Here is a 20,034-nt window from a genome sequence, read left to right on the forward strand (position 1 = left end):
ACAAGGCAAATGTAAATTAATTATAAAAGAACAATGTATTTGATGTTTGGAAGAGACATATTTTTAGTTTTTTTGACTTTAATATAATGATTTTTGTAATGTACTTTCATGAGACTGCATTTGCATCGGTAGAAATGATCAAGCGAGAATTGAGAAGAGTCATTGGTGATTTGTTTTAATATATTTTCACAAATAATCTTATTTTCTTAAACTTCTGATGAAATGTTATATTTATTTAGATTTTTTTGAACTTATGTGCGATATATCATTAACTTTACATCAAATTTTCCGGGTTTTTGTTAATTGGAATCTTATTTTTGTAGTTGTTTATTTTCTAATTTTCTCAATCGTATTGTTACTTCATTTTCTCTCATCCTAAATAGGTACAAGTATAATGGTTAGGTAGAAGATATAAGAAAAAAAATTTCAGTATTATTGATTTGTTTTTCGTTAAAACAAAAAAAAATCAACCACAATCGCTCGCAACCGCAAACACTTTCAGGAAGCAGCTTTTAGAATTCAGTGATTTTGAGCGGTTGAGAGCGATTGAGAACGGTTCGTGTGATTGTCACCAATTGCTATCAACCGCTACCATCTGCAAACGCAGCGTTTGCAGGACAGCGGAAAAACCAATCCACACAAATACCTATTTCAAGAGTTTTTAAGAAAATCTGCATTATGTCACCAATCTCACATTTATTCAATAATTTGTGCTTTTCAAAAAACTAAAAAAATAATTACTTTACGTTTTTGCAGAAAAAGTATTATTCAATGGAACACACTTCTTCCTCCAGCAACCAATTAAAATAATATAAAATTTGTACCACAAATAATTTTTTACCAATTATACATTATTTTGTATTATTTATTTTGTGTTAACCGTATTTGTTCCACAAATATATTTGTCTCCCATGTTTTAGAATTCAACTGTACCGCACTATCAAATAGTTTCTTCCACACTTCCACTAAACCCACTATTACCTTTCGTACTCTTTATTATAATCCACTAACGTCAGGAGGAAGCATGAACGTGAAGTTATTAGAATAAGTAGAAATAATACCAAAACTAATTAATAATAATGACTTTGGATCAAGTTGGGGCTTTCACTTCCACCCTTAGTCAACAACGGTTTATTTTACCAATTCTTCCACCCTAAATCAAAACAAGTTGGCCAAATGTCTCCAAATTACAGATTTCATATAGCAACATGCAAATAAATGCATTGTTTACTACACAACTACATGGGTAATGCAGGCTAACATTTACCACAAAAATAAAAACACGTCACGGATGATCATATTTGTTTTACGGAGAAATATAAATACAAATCTGAAACATGAACTTCTGCCTGACATATGTATGATGAAGAAGTTAAAAACAGAGCAGAAAACAAAAATTTGAACTCTTCTTGTCCCAATACCATTACAATTTGCGAACAACTTTAATCTTTTTTTTTCACACGCCGATTAGAGAGGAGGAAGAAGAGATAAAGAAAATAGATAACCGAAATTAATTCTCGGTTTGATATGGTTAACAAAAAACCAAAATTTTTTTAATTAAAATTTAATAATTAATTAGATAACCGGGATAAAATTGGAATTTTAATTTTGTTGAAAAATCGTGGGTATGAATATAACAACACTAATTATTTTGAGTTTTAAATGACACGTTTTTATTATTTGGTGTATTTTTATTCCAATCTAAAACCATTGGGTATTAAACTTCCAAATAAAAATAACTTTGGGTTTTTTTTGGCAGTTTTTCCTTTTTAAAAATATAAATATTTGGATGGGATAAAAACCACTTCATTTGGTAAAATCAACCGTTGACCCAAGACAAAAATAGTAGAATTTAATTACAACGAAACCAAAACAAAAAGTTCATTGGTAAACATAACATCAAAATTTTCTCAACTCAAACAAGTCATGTATGTTAAGTCATCCGGTTTCCGTACAAAAATCTCCATGAATTCAAAATATTCATTGGTCAAGACAACACAAATAACAATAAACTATAAGATATCCCGTACTTAAAGCACGAATCAACATTTTTAAAAAATTATAATATAATAATAAAAATTATTATTATATATTTTTAAAAATATTATTTTGTTTGAGGTAATATTTATTTTTAATTGTTTTATAAATCTATATATGTCTTTTTAAATATTAATTATTTAGAATATATCAATATTTGTAAAATATAAAGTAGTAGTTTTAATATTATAATTGTGAGCAAATAAAATTTATTAGTTTATCAACTATATAAATTTAGTTTTACTAACCCGCCAATGTGGAAATTAAAAAATATATTTTATCGATAGATTGAGTAATATATATTTTCTATTAAAAAAGAGTAAAATATTTTCGTTTTTAAAAATTCAAATCACAACACATGCAGAAAAAATTCTGCATATTTATTAATCATAAGTATTATATGAAAATTCCAACCAATTTGTAAATAAAATTAAAAAAAAAAAGATGATCTGGATATTATAATTTGAAGTCTTAATAAAATTTTCAAAATCTATTTATTAAAACTAATTTGATTGTCTACTTGGATATAAAATCATAGTTTTTAAAATTCTAATTGGTTTTTATTTTTTAAAAAATATTTAGTAATTTTCGTCCAAAGTACAAAGTAGTTTTGATTTGAATAGATTTTTTTACTTTTCTATATGTTTTTATTTTTGATATGTCAGCGTTTTTTATTTTTAATTAATTATATTTATTTAATTAATATTAATTAAAATTTTCTAATGGTAATTGAATGTAAATTTTTTACATATTTTAAGGTTAGTTTCATATTTGTACAGTTGTACTTCCCAATTAATATAGTAGAATTCAAAATAATCATCTTCTCCCTCTTTCTCTCTCATCATAGACAATGGGATGCACGATTATAAGTAGTTAATATATATATATATATATATATATATATATATATATCATTTAACAAAAAAAGGGGGAAAAAAATACCTATGGCTCTATTTGCCCCCAAAAAAATAAAAATAAAAGACCTTTGAATTCTTCTTATCTTAATAAATTTGCCTGAACAGCGTCAATATAATACCCCAAAAGCTCTTATAAATATTCTGCGTAACCTACCAAACTAAGACCGACAAAAGCGAAATCATCTTCGTCTTGTTTACCACTCTGATCAATCATTTCCATATACACACAAACGACAAAACTCAAATCAAATAATAAAATGGTTGCCTCAGTTTCCCTATTTGCCTCTCTTGCACCATACTTAGTCTCAGCATTACTTCTATTCCTTCTGCTCGAGCAACTCTCTTACCATGTCAAAAAACGAAACCTCCCTGGCCCCCTCTTCGTCACCCCAATCATTGGAAACGTCATTGCACTCCTCCGTGACCCAACTTCCTTCTGGATCAAGCAATCCGTGATGGCAAACACTTCCGTTGGCCTCTCCACCAACTACCTCATTGGAAAGTTCATCATCTACATTAAAGATGCAAAGCTTTCCAATATAATCTTCTCCAACATTCGTCCCGATGCTTTCCAACTTATTGGTCATCCATTCGGCAAGAAGATCTTCGGTGAACACAGCCTTATCTTTATGTTTGGCGAGGATCATAAGTCCGTTCGTCGTCAAGTAGCTCCTAACTTCACCCGTACGCCACTCTCCATGTACTCTTCCCTACAGCAAACAGTTATCATGCGTCATTTACGGCAGTGGAAGGAAAGTTTTTCCGGTGGATCTCGGCCAGTTTCGATGCGACAACTCATCCGTGAACTCAACCTCGAGACTTCTCAGACGGTTTTTGTCGGGCCATACCTCGACAAGGAAGTCAAGAACTCGATCCGTGATGATTACAATCTATTCAACCGAGGAACAATGGCACTCCCAATCGACCTCCCAGGCTTCGCATTCGGCGAGGCTCGTAAGGCGGTATCGAGACTAGTGAACACAATGGTTGGTTGCACGAGAAAATCAAAAGCCAAGATGGCCACAGGAGAGAATCCAACATGCCTAGTCGATTTCTGGACGCATTCGATCGTTGCGCAGAATCCGCCGCCTCCTCACTCCATAGACGAAGAGATTAGTTGTGTGGTCGTTGATTTTCTCTTTGCAGCACAGGACGCATCCACATCATCACTCCTGTGGGCAGTGGTGCTGCTTGAGTCGGAGCCAGAAGTGCTAAGAAGAGTTAGGGAGGAAGTCGCAAGTTTTTGGTCACCTGAGTCCAACGAGATGATCACAGCCGATCAGCTCGTTGAGATGAAGTTCACGCGGACTGTGGCTCGTGAGGTCCTTAGATACCGACCACCAGCAAGTATGGTTCGACACGTTGCTGTTAGTGACTTCCCTCTCACGGAATCGTACACAATACCTAAAGGTACAGTTGTGTTTCCTTCCCTTTTCGATGCCTCATTTCAAGGGTTTACTGAGCCAGACCGATTTGATCCTGACCGGTTTAACGAGACAAGGCAAGAGGATCAGGTGTTCAAACGCAATTTCTTGACTTTTGGAATTGGCTCGCACCAGTGCGTAGGCCAGCGTTACGCGCTGAACCACCTCGTTCTCTTCATTGCCATGTTCACGTCGGTGTTTGATTTCAAGAGGGTCCAATCGGATGGCTGCGATGATATTGTGCATATCCCAACGATGTCGCCCAAAGACGGGGGCATGGTTTTCTTGTCTAGCCGCGCCCGTGCCTCTCCTTGAATTAATTTGGTACAAGTCATCGTCAGTGTATATTCTATCACTTTTCATGATGTGGCCTAAGTGTTATTCAATTTGCGAGGAGACGTCACGTCATTGTGTTGCCATGTCTTTACCAATATATCTATGTTGTTGTTTTTTCTTTGTCTCAATGATGTTATATAATTTTTTTCACAAGTTTCAGTTTCATTTTTATTTTGCTTTTTTTTTATCAATGAAATATATTAAGCTCGCGTAAATACACGAATATAAGAAAATATAGTATAAAATTTTAAATAACATTCTAAATACTAAAAGCTATTAATATAAGAAAAAGGAATATATGTTGACGATCTCTTACCCAATGTGAATATTTATATCTTTAATATATGTCTTTAAACTTTACGACATTGCGAAGCATGACAAGAATGAAATAAAAAATAACCAAGTAGATTAAAAAAAATCTCACTTGTAGTGACGGCGTGACGCTACTTATAGTTGACAGAGAGATAAAATAAAAAGATCCACCTTAGACTATCTTCATTGATGTTTCTTATTAGAAACTTTTACAATAAAAAAAAATCAAAAAGTAATGAAAAGTTATGAGAGATGAGAGAAATGTTTCTTCATCAAAAAACATTTGAAACGTTTCTTGCATTATTAATTTGAAACGTTTCTTGCATTATTAAACTATCATCATTAGTTCAACTTTCTTTAAAAATTAAATATAATTAAACAATTAAAATATTAATTTTTTTTTTTTAAGAAACTCTGTGGATTTTTTACTGATGAGGATAGTCTTAGTTGTTGATTTCACGCATAAAGGAAACCCAAAATCAATATACCTTAATTAAGAAGAAGATATAAAAAGAAAAAGTACAGTGAAAGCAAAAGGGATATTCAATTGTTTTTATATTGATATTGTGGAAGTGAAAAACATAAAGAATCTTTCAAAATGAAGAGAACTAAGAGATATGAACCAAAATCATCAGAAAACAAAAAAATAATAACAAAGATTGAACATGCCACTGCACAAAGAGCCAAAGAAACCAGTTCACGGATACACCATAAAGTATTTAATTCTAGAGATTAAATTTATAAATACTCTATATATTTAGTTTAGTATTCGATCTCACAACCTTTATGCATGCATGCATGCATGTTCATCGTCGCCTAACCTTGATCCAGAACTTGGAACTTTGAACCGACTTTAATCTAGCTATGAAAATCAATATAGGACAAAAATATCTTTGACTACAAAAATATATAATTTTGATGACACCATTCGCATGAAATTCATCAGAATAATGCTATTCCAACAAATTTTTGCCTAAGAACAAGTTGTAATTGGAAAAAACTGTTCAATTTCAAAGAGTCAGAAATTGCTCAAAGATTTCCGACAAGATATTTCAAAGAAATATCATCGGAAAACATTGTCGAAATGGCGTTAGAAATTTTCAGACATACATTCGAGTATTCGACTAATGTTTATTGAAGAAATGAAACGTTGTCATAAAATTCTAACGAGTTTCCGATAACACATGAATCCGCATAGTAAGACATTTGTCAAAAATTTCCACCTAATTCCCAAAAATATAAAGAGGTTCGTCATAAATTAGTTGGAAAAAGTTCCAACAAATTCTGACAATTACTAAATTACATGGCTGAATATTAAACGGACTAAATTTGGGGTGAAGTTTGGGCCTTCATAGTACTCTTTTTTTTTTTTGTCACACGGCCTTCATAGTACTCTAAGGCGCAACATTTTCGTATTTTCGGTCCAAGTCTTTAATCATTTATTTGGCCTCAGAATGCTCTGTTTAGGTTTAGATCTGTTGTATAATAATTGCATATTTGAACTTTGTCCAACCTATTGCTCAAACGGGATGGATCGACCACTCCATATCTCCCTCGCTTCTTAATTTTGCTTCCTAAAAATATATAAATTTATATTAGTTTAAAATCATCAATGGTATCCTCAAGCTGACTCATCTGAATGAGCTTCTTCTCTTGCTCCATCTTCCTACACCTTGGAGCAATCTCCTCATGTTTACTTACGCTTATGTGTCTCCTCCACAAAACTGGTCATATCATGTAGCACATTCTCTATAATCTTGTTTATTGTCATCGTCAATCCTTTTTGGGTATTAATGTTACCTTAGAAAAACATTCTAAACATACACCAAAAGTCGATTTTAATACCATAAATAAACTTCAGACTGATAAAAGGGAATTCCTGCGTTTAATTATGTTTCTGCTAAATTTATATTTTTTCTTGTAATTTTTCGCATTATCAGTTAAAATCTCTTAGTCAAAAAAAAGTATAAAGATGAATAAACAAGAGAATGTACTTGATTATGTAATATCAGACTAGTATGGTTGGTTGAGTTGAAAGAAAAAAATACAAAGGAAGGATGATCACGAGAAGAAAAGAGATAACTAATAATTAAGGAGGAGACATACTAAAAATATGATTGACTAAAAAACGGGAATGCATGAAATACAATTGGAAGGAGCCATGAGTCATGAGATAGCAAAGGACCCACTATAACCAGTCAATAACATGTTTATGTCAGACTCTTTCTGACTTCAGATAACATATTTTTTTGTGATTTCCGATTTAATTTTTAACAACTTATGCTAGGTTTGAACATAAAACTGATATGTACAAAAGAAAGTAGTAGTTTTGAATGGTAAATGTTAATTTTAGGGCTATTGAAGGCTTAGATTTCAAATTAATGTAGCTGTGAGTTTCGGTCCAGTTCCGAGTTAGTGGACCAGATAAAAGTCTGTTGGGCCTCGAGTTATTTGTTAGGCCCATGTTCCAGGATATTCTCAGCAACGGTCGGATACAGCCAGTCAACACTCTGTTCTTGTCTTATGCTGAAGCGTACGGCTCTTTGTTACGCTGGCAAGGATAAGGTTCGATTCACCTAGGTTTACAACCTGGCAAGGGTGAATCATCAGGAGGTATAAATATCAGAGGTTAGAGTGTGGTGACGGCTAAGAAAAGAGTGCGATTACAAGCAGGATAGATCTATAGAGATTGAGAGAAAGAGAGAACTCATCTTCTTCTTTACTCGGTTGTATAGGCTATGTTTCATCTTCCTGGTTTCTTGTAATCGGTTATAAGCATTCTATAAAACCTTGTGAGCTGGTTAGTAAGCTCACCAAGACGTACCTTGGTCACATTGACCTTGGGAACTTGTAAATCCGTGTGTCGTCTCTTCTCTTCTCTGCTTCTCTTTTCTTCTTCTGCAAACAACAACAAACACAAAAGATAAGCGCATCAGTTGGTTCAAGAAGTTAAAACTCTTACAAGTGGTATCAGAGCTACGGTTTCAAGAATAAAAGGTATTGTTTTCTTCTTAAACCTAAAGGAGTCGGAAAATCTAGATTCAGCAAGTATAGGATCCTACTTGGTTTCTGAGTCTAGATAGGTGGTCTGGAACTCTAGTTGCATATCTGGTTGTGGTTTTGGTCGTTTTGGAGCTGGTTCTACGAAGGTGTTGTCCGGTTATCTTCTCTAGCTAGATCCTGATCAGATCTAGTCAGGGTAGATGGAACCTACTAAGAGTAAGTTTGAAGTGGATAAGTTTGATGGGAAGGTGATTTCTCTATATGGAAGCATCGGATGTTGGGACAACTTGAGTTACTCGGTCTACTATCAGTGTTAAAGATCGAAGAAACATCTGGTATGGAGAAAGAAGATGAGTCAGATCCAAAGTGGATGGCTAAGGATAGAAGGGTCAGAAATCTGATAGGAATGAGCGTGACTGATATGGTGTTAAGGAAGATAATGAAGAACAAGTCTGCACAAGGTATGTGGGATGCGTTAGAGTCGCAGTATCAAGACAAGTCACTACCAAACCGGTTCTATCTTAAGCAGCGGTTTTACAGTTTCAGAATGGACGAAGATAAGAACCTACAAGAATCTGGATGTGTTTAACAAGCTTGTTTCAAATTTGGCAAGTCTCAAGGTGGAGCTAAATGATGAGGATCAGTCTGTTATTCTCCTGAACAGTCTACCGTCACATTTCGCGCAACTGGTTCATACGTTAAAATACAGAGGTGGAAAAGAAACTATCACTCTGAAGGAGATAGTTCAGTCAGCCTACTCTGTAGAAACCGAACTGAAGCAAAAGGGTAACTACTTAACAAAGACAAGCGGTGAAGGTCTCTTTTTTCAGCAGAAACCAAAGTTTGAGAAAAAGGGAAATGCCAAAGCGAAACAACAAAATAAGGGAAAGGAAAAGGCTAAAACCAAGAAGACGTGTTGGGTTTGTGGAGCTGAAGGACATTTCAAGAAAGATTGTCCGAAGAAAGGCCAGGCTGAAGCTGGCATCGGACAAGGTATTGACTCGGAGTCTATGATGTTAACTGCCTCGGAAACACAAGTAAGGAGTGGGTGGATTCTTATTTCAGGCTGCTCTGATCATTTAACATACAGAAAAGATGTAATGTACGATCTAGAAGAAATCAATGGAGGAAAGATTCTGATGGGAAATAATTCTTACTGCAAGATCACGGCTATAGGGAAAGTCAAGATTGTCAATTATGACAATACTGTCGTTATCTTAACGAAGGTCAGATACTCACCAACAGCTAAGAGAAATTTGATATCGCTTGGTCAACTGGAGTCGCAAGGTTGTTGGTTCCAGTCAAGAAATTTAAAATTAAAGGTTTTCAATGGAGAGAAGGAAGCTCTATCATGTGATTATAAAGACACTCTCTATATTCTAGATGGGAAGGCAGTAGTAGAGCAAGCAAATTCAGCGATCAAGGATGGAGATACGACTATGCTCTGGCATAGTAGGTTGGGACACTTGAGTGAGAAGAGCTTACAATTGTTGGCGAAAAAGGAGATGATCAAGACAGAAGACATCTCAGAACTGAAAGAATGTGAACATTGCACTCTAGGGAAGTGTCACAAACTATCTTATAAGACTGGGAAACATACATCAAAGGAGAAGCTGGAGTATGTTCACTCAGATCTTTGGGGATCTCCAAATCTTACTCCAAGCTTGTCAAAATGTCAGTACTACATTTTGTTTGTAGATGACTTCTCAAGGAAGGTATGGGTCTATTTCTTAAGGACTAAAGACGAGGCATTCAGCAAATTTGTAGAGTAGAAAGCGTATGTTGAAAACCAAAGTGGGAAGAAGCTTAAGACTCTAAGAACTGACAATGGTCTAGAGGACTGCAATAGATTGTTCGAGGATCATTGTAAGGCTCTTGGTATTCAAAGACACAAGACGTGTCCATACACCCCTCAACAAAACGGAGTCGCTGAAAGACTGAACATAACCATACTTGAGAAGGTCAGAAGCTTATTGAGTGAAACCGGTTTAAGCGAGACATTTTGGACAGAAGCAACATCAACTTTGGTGTATATGTAAACAGAACACAGTCTACTCCTCTAAATTTTGAAGTACCTGAGCAGGTCTGGACAGGCTCAAAACCTGACTATGATCACATGAAGAGGTTTGGATGTTTGGTGTACTATCATGAGGATCAAGGAAAGCTTAAGCCAAGAGCTAAGAAGGGGATCTTCATGGGATACCCACAAGGAGTTAAAGGCTACAGGATATGGAGTCAAGAAAAAAGAAAATGTGTCATAAGCAGAGATGTCACATTCTGGGAAGACACTCTCTACAAAGACATGGTAAGAAAGGAGTTGTCAGAAAAAGGAAAAGTCGATGTCGTTTTACCAGGAGAAACTCGAGAAACCAAGAGTCTAAGAGAGCAACGTGAATCTTCAGCTGGAGGTGGAGCTCACCATGAATCAGAAGCTGAAAGGGACTCAAGTCAGGAACTTGGGCTAACAAGGTCACCGTCAAACATAGAGACCTATCTTCTTACCAGAGATAGAGAAAGAAGGGTTATCAAACCACCAAGCAGATTTGATGATTGTGATGTGGCAGCCTACGCTCTCACCATGGCAGAATCAATTGAGATTGAGGAAGCAAAGACGTTCCAAGAAGCTATGGATAGTGAACACAAGGAGAAATGGAGTGGAGGAGCTGACGAAGAAATGGCCTAACATGACAAGAATCAGACTTTGAGACTGATTGAAAGACCAGAAGGACAAAAGGTTATCGGATGTAAATGGGTTTTCAAACTAAAACCAGGAGTTTTGGGAGTTGAGGAACCAAGATTCAAGGCCAGGTTGGTAGCAAAGGGGTATGCTCAGGTTGAAGGGATTGATTACAATGAGGTTTTCTCTCCAGTACTCAAACACACCACCATCAGGCTGATGCTATCAATCGTTGTCAAGGGAGATCTTGAACTCGAACAGTTAGACGTCAAGACAGCTTTCTTGCACGGAAAACTTGAGGAAAGAATTCTTATGGAGCAACCCGAAGGATATAATCAAGGAAACAACAAGGTCTGTTTGCTCTAGAAATCTCTCTACGGCTTGAAACAGTCACCAAGACAGTGGAATTTGAGGTTTGATAGATTTATGAAGGATCAGAAGTTCATCAGAAGTGAATATGATCCGTGTGTTTATTTTAAGTGTTATGGGGAAGGAGAGTATGTATACCTACTACTCTACGTGGATGATATGCTCGTGGCGGCTAAAGAACTTGAGGAAGTAAAGAAGGTAAAAGAAATGCTAAGCACTAATTTTGATATGAAGGATTTGGGACCAGCTAGAAAAATTTTAGGGATGGATATTATCAGAGACAGAAAGAAAGGCACTTTGATACTATCTCAGAAGGATTATATCGAAAAGCTCCTGAGAAGTTTTGGTGTAAACAATTCTGATCCAGTTCAGACTCTGATGGGTTGTCATTTCAAACTCTCTAGTACTTCTAAAGAAGAAAAATCAGAAATGGAATTCAGAATGAGAGGCATACCGTATTCAAGTGTTGTGGGAAGCATCATGTACGCAATGGTTGGATCGCGACCAGACATTGCTCATGCTGTTGGCCTGGTTAGTCGTTTCATGAGCTCTCCTAACACGCAACATTGGGAAGCAGTTAGATGGATACTCAGGTATCTAAGCACAAGTTCAGACTGCGAATTGACTTTCAAGAGATCAAACCAGTTTGAAGTAGTGGGATTCTGCAATAGTGACTACGCAACTGACCTGGATAGAAGAAGATCTATTACCGGCTATGTTTTCTAAGTCGGAGGGAATACGGTCAGTAGGCGATCCGGTCTACAAAAGATTGTAGCCATGTCATCGACAGAAGCAGAATACATGTCATTAGCAGAAGCGACGAAAGAAGCTTTATGGCTGAAGAGAATTACCAGTGAATTGGGTTTTCCTCAGAAGACTGCAGAGATCTTCTGTGATTCACATAGTGCCATCTGCTTAGCCAAGAACAGCGTCTTCCACGAGAGGACAAAACACATCCAGATACGGTATCACTTCATCAGAGACGTGATTGCAGAAGGAGATCTAGTTGTGATGAAGATTGATACCAAGATCAATCCGGCTGACATCCTCACCAAGTCGTTACCGGTACAGAAGTTCGAGGATGGAATGAGTGATATGAGAGTGCTCAGACACTGAAACTAGCTCGGAGTGAGCTAGGGCTTTGACTGAGATGTCGAAGCAACTGAAAGGACAAAGTGAAGGTTCTTCGGGTGTTTGTCGGAACATGATCGAGGTGGAGAATGTGAGTTTCGGTCCAGTTCCGAGTTAGTGGACCAGATAAAAGCCTGTTGGGCCTTGAGTTATTGGTTAGGCCCATGTTCCAGGATATTCTTAGCAACGGTCGGATACAGCCAGTCAACACTCTGTTCTTGTCTTATGCTGAAGCATACGGCTCTTTGTTACACTGGCAAGGATAAGGTTCGATTCACCTAGGTTTACAACCTGGCAAGGGTGCATCATCAGGAGGTATAAATATCAGAGGTTAGAGTGTGGTGACGGCTAATAAAAGAGTGCGATTACAAGCAGGATAGATCTATAGAGATTGAGAGAAAGAGAGAACTCATCTTCTTCTTTACTCGGTTGTATAGGCTCTGTTTCATCGTCCTGGTTTCTTGTAATCGGTTATACTCATTCTATAAAACCTTGTGAGCTGGTTAGTAAGCTCACCAAGACGTACCTTGGTCACATTGACCTTGGGAACTTGTAAATCCGTGTGTTGTCTCTTCTCTTCTCTGCTTCTCTTTTCTTCTTCTGCAAACAACAACAAACACAAAAGATAAGCACATCAGTTGGTTCAAGAAGTTAAAACTCTTACAGTAGCTAAAGCCACAAACTTAACTTCTAAAACTTACTGTGCAGGATGAACATAGTGATGCTAACGAACCAGTAGATGTGTACAGATTGACAGAGTAGATGTGGCAACTATAAAGTTGACGAAACAGTATTATCATATCATCCAAATAGTATCCAAAAGAAAATGAACTTGTGACTTGAAAATATATTTTGGTTACCAATTAATTCCAAACTTATTTTTATAGCTATTTCAGTTGGTGTAATGATTTTATGACAACCTCCCCAACATTTCCACTCCCCAGTCTATAACTATATCAAGTTTATGTACATCTAAGTTTAGGTTATGGATAGTGAAGTTATGTATTATCAAATATAATTCATACGCTTAAATGAAAAAAAAATATCAAACTCCCATATAATTCTGTTATCTCATTCGTATTGAAGTTCTGAGTAGAAGAGTCTCTATAAAGTTTTTAGAAATTTGTGTTCTTTCAAATAGGGGAATGCCAAGCTAGTCTCTTGAAAATTCAATGGGACATATATAAGTCGCGCGTATTGTTAGACTTAGTGTTTGGGATATTCGTTGATAATTTTATTAGAGATTAAGACGTTGCTTGGAAGATAATATGACACGTTCGAACTTTCATATGAAAAACGGCTTTTTCATACCCCGACAATAGTCCTGTGTTGAATTCATACATTTGACTAATAATCTGGCCTAAACATACCTTATGTTTCTATATATTTGAATTCCACACCCCAAAATTTAGGCCAGATTATTAGTCAAATGTATGAATTCAACACAAGACTATTGTCAGGGTATGAAAAAGCCGTTTTTCCAACTTTCATACATATGTACGGTGTGAGTCCTGTGACCTGTGTGACCACGAGTACACGTACTTGGATAAGAAATTAATAGATGATATTTTCATGTAGTACGAAAGTGACTGGGAGTATAAGTACTCATTACTCATGATATCATATATTCTCAAATTTTTAATATCAAATTTAACCTAATTTAATAAAACATTTCATGACTTCAATTGTAAAATTAGTTGATATGTAGTTTGAATATAAATTATATTTTCATATTTGTACAAATCCATTATTGATAAATACCTTTTAAAAATATCTCATGAATATTTTTTAAGTTTTTATTATATACAATTATATTATAGGATGGAAAATATTTTTTTTTGTAGTCTTGATTTATTATTTAATGCAAATTATGAGAACTGTTTCATAGATTTCTACCGCAAAAAATTATCCGACTATTTTATTTGTTAATGACTAAAAATAATATATATTATTTTTATAAGAGAAAAAAAAAACAAATTTAGTTAGCAAGAAGCCAAGAACCAACAATTCTTTAAAACCACACATTAGTTATAATTTAGCTTTGTGGTTGATTGACTAAGACAACACTTTAAGAGATTTTTTTTTTTTTTGTGCAACCTCATTTCAAGAGATCTATCTTAATCTGTATGTATATAATATGTAAAAAAATTGTATGACAGTGGAAAGAATGATATATAAGAAATGACGTACAAAAGTAATTTTTTTATTTCATCTAAGTAAAAAAATTTGGTTGGAACAGATTTTAGCCGTAATACTGTAGGTATCAATCAAAGAAGAAAAATTTTCCGGTTGGTGTAATAAGTTGCACATCTTGGTGGGTTAAGGTAATCTAATCTGAATATGCTTTCATAACCATTGGGTCTGGTCCCATACCCCGACAACTAATTATAGCCCTAAAATCAGGGTCCAGCAAGTTATATAGGATTGAATTGTCAAAGACAAAAAGCATGATAAAATTACACAATTGCTGTGCAATGATAGATCACCATCAAATATCAAAAATCAATTTTTGAGAGTTCATCTTATCCGCTATTAAAACAATCAAATACTGGGTGTGGAACTAGTATTGTAAATACTTCAGTTCTAAATTTTGATAATTTTTAAAAAAAATATATTTCACATTCGGTAATTATATGAACCTTTTTTCTTGCATATATTAGTCATTATTCATTAGAATTTACGTACACAACTAATTTCATTTTATACTATGTATAGTAGAGTTTTACATATGAAATATTTAACTTTTAATAGTATTTGTTCCAATAGTATGTTTTGATTTAAATTAGCCTACTTTTTCACGAAATTGATTTAAATTTCTATGAATATTTTCGTTTAAAACGATATGATATTCGATTCATTTTTCACCTGTCGTTTTTTTTATACTTTTCCAGGGAAAAAAAAAAGTTAATCTCTTCTCGAGTCTCGACATCGATTCAACCTACTCTTTCGGCTCAAACACGTTTTAGACAAATAAAAGTTAGGAAATCAATCACTCATTCTTTCCGTTTGTCTAATTTTATAATTGTCATAATCAGTAGGTTTACTTTTCATAATTCAATTAAACATAAATAAAATATCCACCGAATCGGTCTTCCAAATGACTATATACTATAGCAAGTCTTGACGTATATAACTAATAGTCCACGAATAAACAAAAAGTGGCCATGTGTATCTTACCAGTTGATCTAAATTGACCAATGTTAAAATAAAATAAAAAACATTAGATATTTTTAGTTAAGTGCAAAGAGCCAAATTCAAAAAAAAATATTTATATTTTGCTTGAGAGTTGAGACCACAAGTTGACGTAGAGATAGAAAGTGATTGGATCGTGTATGGGTAGGGTCAAATGATATACCCATACACCACCGAGAAACCCGTTTCTTCTTCTTTTCCTGACTCTACGTTTGGCGACTTATTAGCAGCCGTTCACATCACATTTGTTCCCATCTCACATTTGAAAAATGGGCGAAATGTCTTATATTGATATTAAAAAAAACCATCAAGTTTAGGGAGAATATAACTAAAAAAGGAGAGACAAAGACAAAAATGATTATGGGGGGCTTCCCTTTCATATCAAGTAACCAAATAATAACAACAACAAACCATTTTGGCCAAACTTAATCAAAGAAACAACAAATCCTTCCTTGCATTACACAAACTTCCCCATCTTCTTCTTTCCTTATTTCAATTTCCCCCTCCCCAACAAAAGATCTACATAAATTCATCTATATTTTTATACATTCTCACAATTTTACCTCATCATCATCTGTCACTTTCTTCCCTCAACAAGCCCCAAAATGTCGCGACCTGATTCGATCCTCACAATATTTGTTTGTCCATCAGCTCGTTGTCGGCTGCGATCCTTCCCGAGCCACGGCCGGTTATTCTTCCGAACGATCCAATGCTTGATAGTCCCATGAAACTGCTGCTTTCTTCCCCAAGGTTTATTGATCTTCTGTGCTTTCTGAATTTGGACGAGCTTACATCACCTGCCTCGAGTTCAACAACAACAACATCATCTAGGCTTTTGCTCTTTTCGTTGTTGTTGTTATTCTGGGCGACGACTAAACGCGCGATGGTGCTTCTACAGAACGGGCAGACAGGTGGAGTCACGGTTGAGGTTGTTGGGTTTGGTTTGTTGTGACAGCACAGCGCAAGTGTGCATTGTGCACACATTTGGTGACCACAGTCTTTGACTTCAATCGTGCATACTTGCTCAAAGCAAATGCAGCACAGTTCCGTATCACTCACCTATAGACACGTTTCTATACCAAGTTAAAATGTGTTCTATAAACGCAAACAAACAAACAATTGAGCCACGGGTCATGTAAAAGGGTGTTATATTATTTTACCTCCGACATGTTATCATCTGAGGCAGTGTCGGAGAAAGAGGGTGATGGTAAGGAGTAAGCTGTTCCCTTGAGAATGGTTTTCTCTCTCTCCCTGTTAGCATCCATTAGAGCCTGCTCTAATAGAAGTTTCGCCTCGTCATCAAGCTCGCTGATGAACTTTAATGGTGATGGCCAAACGAGAGGCTCTGCAGAGGACGGGTTTAGCAATGCTCCACATGCTCCATGCTTATGCTTCATTGCAACCACATAGGGTATCCTCCTGAAAAAGAGATATCAAGATTCAAGTTAATTATGTTCTGAAACTAGAACAAGATCTTTCCACAAAGTTTAGGCAGCAGCTAGCAAAAGAGAATGTTTATAATATATACCCAGAAGCGTCTCTCTGAAGACGATCAGCACCCCAAGCAAGCAATTTTCTGACACAATCAATAGATCCACTTCTAGCTGCCAAATGGAGAGGTGTGCTCCCTGGAGAACTGTTTCAACAAAAAGTTTAAAGGATCAGTTCCAACTCCTAACAAATGTTGATTTCCAATGTAAAAGTTTGCAAGACGAGAGAAACCCTTACCCATATACACTAGTAGATGCACAAACAAGAGAACCACTGTCCAACAACACATTCACACATTCAGGCCGTCTCTGCCGAGAAGCTAGATGCAACGGAGTCGCTCCTTTATCATCTCTTATGTTCACAAATCTCGCATATCCCCTGCAATTGTAAACATTCTCATTCAAGAGTTTGATTGAAAAACTGATAAAGAATTCAAGATAAAGATCACAGACTCACCAATGAACAGCAACGGGACTTGATTGAGCAGCAGAGAGAATAGCTTGAACACAATTAGCATGTCCGTAATATGCAGCGTAATGCAAACATGTTCTTCGATTGACAGAATCAAACATCAATATCTACAGAGAGAGACACCACAAAATTCTCAAAATCCAAATCCTAATAGCTTAAAAAGGTAAAAGAAGAGCATTATAGAGAGAAAACGTACATTAGCTCCAACTTCAGTAAGCTTCTTCACACAAGAGATCCTCCCATACATCGCAGCCAACATTAACGGAGTCTACAAGAATCAAATCAAGAACAAACAAAAACAAAAAATCAGCACAAAAAAAAAAAAAAAAAAAAAAAAAATTCATAAAACTACAAACAACTAGATCAAATGCGAAATCAGAACCTGTTTGTGACGATTCAACAAATCTGGATTCGTAAATTGTTCCAAAAGCAAAGACAAAATCTGCATATCAGAGAAATGCAATCAGTAACAACATACGAATCTCCGGGGCTCCGGCGAATCTGAGACAAAAAAAAACCACCAGATTCCGGCGAGATCTCGTAAGAAACAACTAAAACTAACCTCAATCTGACCATTAGCAGCAGCGACATGAAGAACAGAGTGACGATCATAAGCAGTAGTCTGATTCAACAAACTAGGCTCCGCCGTCATCACACGACGAACAGTAACGATATCGCCGCACTGTACAGAGGCGAAAATCCCGTGCTCCGGTCTCGTTCCACAGCTCAAACTCTGCCCCATCTCTCGAAAGCTTTTTTTTCTAATAGAGATACGCACGAACGAAAACGCACCGTATTGAGTTGTGATGGGAGAGGTTTTGTTTTAGGAGAGGAGGAACAACGACACCGTCTGCCACCGGTGAGGCGCTCCGATGAGAGAAAAAAGCGCCACCGTGACGGAGAACGGTGGTTGTGGTGGTGGGAGGATTTAATAAGAATGGGAGAAGAAGGAAGAAGAGGGAAGTTTCACATTTATGTACACACACACATTGATAAGAGAAGATATTAATTTTAAATTGTTTTTTTTTTTTTGGTAAAGTGAAGTGTAAAAAAAAAAAGAGAGAGAGAGAGAGACGACGACGGGCAGTTTTATTTATTTTATTTGAAGTTGCCCGTGTCAGTTTTGTTTACAGTTACTTGTGATTTCGGGCAGCTTGTCAGATATTTTCTCTTTTTTTTTGCTTTTTTTTTGCTTTTTTGTATTAATCTAAATTACATGGATTAAGCTGAAATTTTTGTGGGATAATAAGGAAAAAAATTGTTAGATTTTTTTTTAATTAGTCCAAAATCGTTTTAAAGTTTATATCAAAAACTCAAACGTCAAACAGTCAAACAGTAATACAGTGACATTATTTATTGTATGCACTATCTTAGGCTGATGAGTCTAAATTTGAAAATATTTATTGATGTTTACATAAATTGTTACTGTAACAAATTAGCTCATGTTTGTATGTGTATAGTAACAAATACACTAAATTTAAAAATATTTGTTTATTTATATAAATTAGTGTAACAAAGTCAATATGGATGCATATAAGTATAACTGCCTCGTTATTATTCTGGTTGTTTTAGTCCCCCAATATTCAGTGTTCTAAAATGCGGTCTACGCGGGTGCCTAGGCGGCGGTTATACGCTATGCGGTGATCGAGCGTCTCGAATTTTAGCTATGCGGTAATTTATGCGGTTTTAAATAATTCGGACGCTTAATAGCATTTAGGCGGATATTATGCGGTCTATGCGGACGCCTGTACGGATTCTAGGCGGTATGTTGACTAAAATGATAAAAAGTACTGTAATTAAATATTTTTTAAAATATTGTTTTTATTTCAAATAAATATTATAATTAGCCTCTAAAGTCTAAACTTATGAAATTTAATTTGCTTCCAAAGTAATTATAAACTTACATTTTGTCAATTTTACAAATTTTTGAATGGATTATGTTTTTTTTTGTTTAAATTGTGAGATTATTATAGATTCTAAACTATTTTGATAGATAAGAGTTTTGTTTTATGTTTTTCTGAAATTAAAGTGTATAAGTTTTCATCCTATATATATATGTAAATATTATTTTTATGTAAATATATATTTATATATCTAAAATATATAATCCGCCTAGATTCCGCTTAGGCACCCGTATATACGGTTAGGCGCTAGGCGTTTGTCCACCGCGTAGCAAGCGCATAGCGCGTTTTAGAACACTGCCCATATTGGATCAGAAACAATTTGTATAATGAATTTTCTAATTAATAAACTTTATTTAATTAGACATGAGCTAATTTTCCCTAATTCTTTTTTTGATGGCTAAAAAATAACGATCAGATGAGTTGTGCAATCATTTGAACTATCTCATTCTCACATATTGGTTTTTAGGAGCATTATACCCGTGTTGTGTGAGAGGAGAGTGAGGCCAATTGTAAAAGTGATACTTTGCTATTAATAGGATCATAACATGTGACTAAGATTCATAAATAATATACTAGAGATCAACAAACTACCTAACCATACCAAAAAAAAAAATGCATGGTGAGCATGTGTGGCTCAACCCATAAAATGGTACCTCGAGGAACCATGTCTCCGACCCAATTCTTAGACTTGTCGGCAATGGAACAACCAGCTGATAAAGCCTTAATATATACACATATACATGGTGCATCAACATCACAAACATCATGTA

The 20,034-nt window shown here is 35.4% G+C and overlaps 2 protein-coding genes across 2 annotated transcripts; one reads left to right on the forward strand and one right to left on the reverse strand.

The window, feature by feature from the left end:
- LOC104789240 (cytochrome P450 710A3-like) lies at nucleotides 3,134–4,693 on the forward strand. Its single transcript, XM_010514969.1, has one exon. The coding sequence runs from the start codon at nucleotides 3,212–3,214 to the stop codon at nucleotides 4,691–4,693; it is 1,482 nt and encodes a 493-aa protein (XP_010513271.1). The 5' UTR covers nucleotides 3,134–3,211.
- Nucleotides 15,738–18,338, reverse strand: LOC104786815 (putative E3 ubiquitin-protein ligase XBAT31). The gene is made up of 8 exons (XM_010512269.2): nucleotides 17,923–18,338; nucleotides 17,743–17,802; nucleotides 17,557–17,628; nucleotides 17,346–17,467; nucleotides 17,127–17,267; nucleotides 16,927–17,034; nucleotides 16,559–16,817; nucleotides 15,738–16,457 (listed from the first exon to the last, which is right to left on the reverse strand). Exons 1-8 carry the CDS (start codon nucleotides 18,100–18,102, stop codon nucleotides 16,026–16,028), a joined length of 1,374 nt encoding a protein of 457 aa, XP_010510571.1. The 5' UTR covers nucleotides 18,103–18,338; the 3' UTR covers nucleotides 15,738–16,025.

Source organism: Camelina sativa, chromosome 5 (assembly GCF_000633955.1).
Source record: "Camelina sativa cultivar DH55 chromosome 5, Cs, whole genome shotgun sequence".
NCBI lineage: Eukaryota > Viridiplantae > Streptophyta > Magnoliopsida > Brassicales > Brassicaceae > Camelina > Camelina sativa.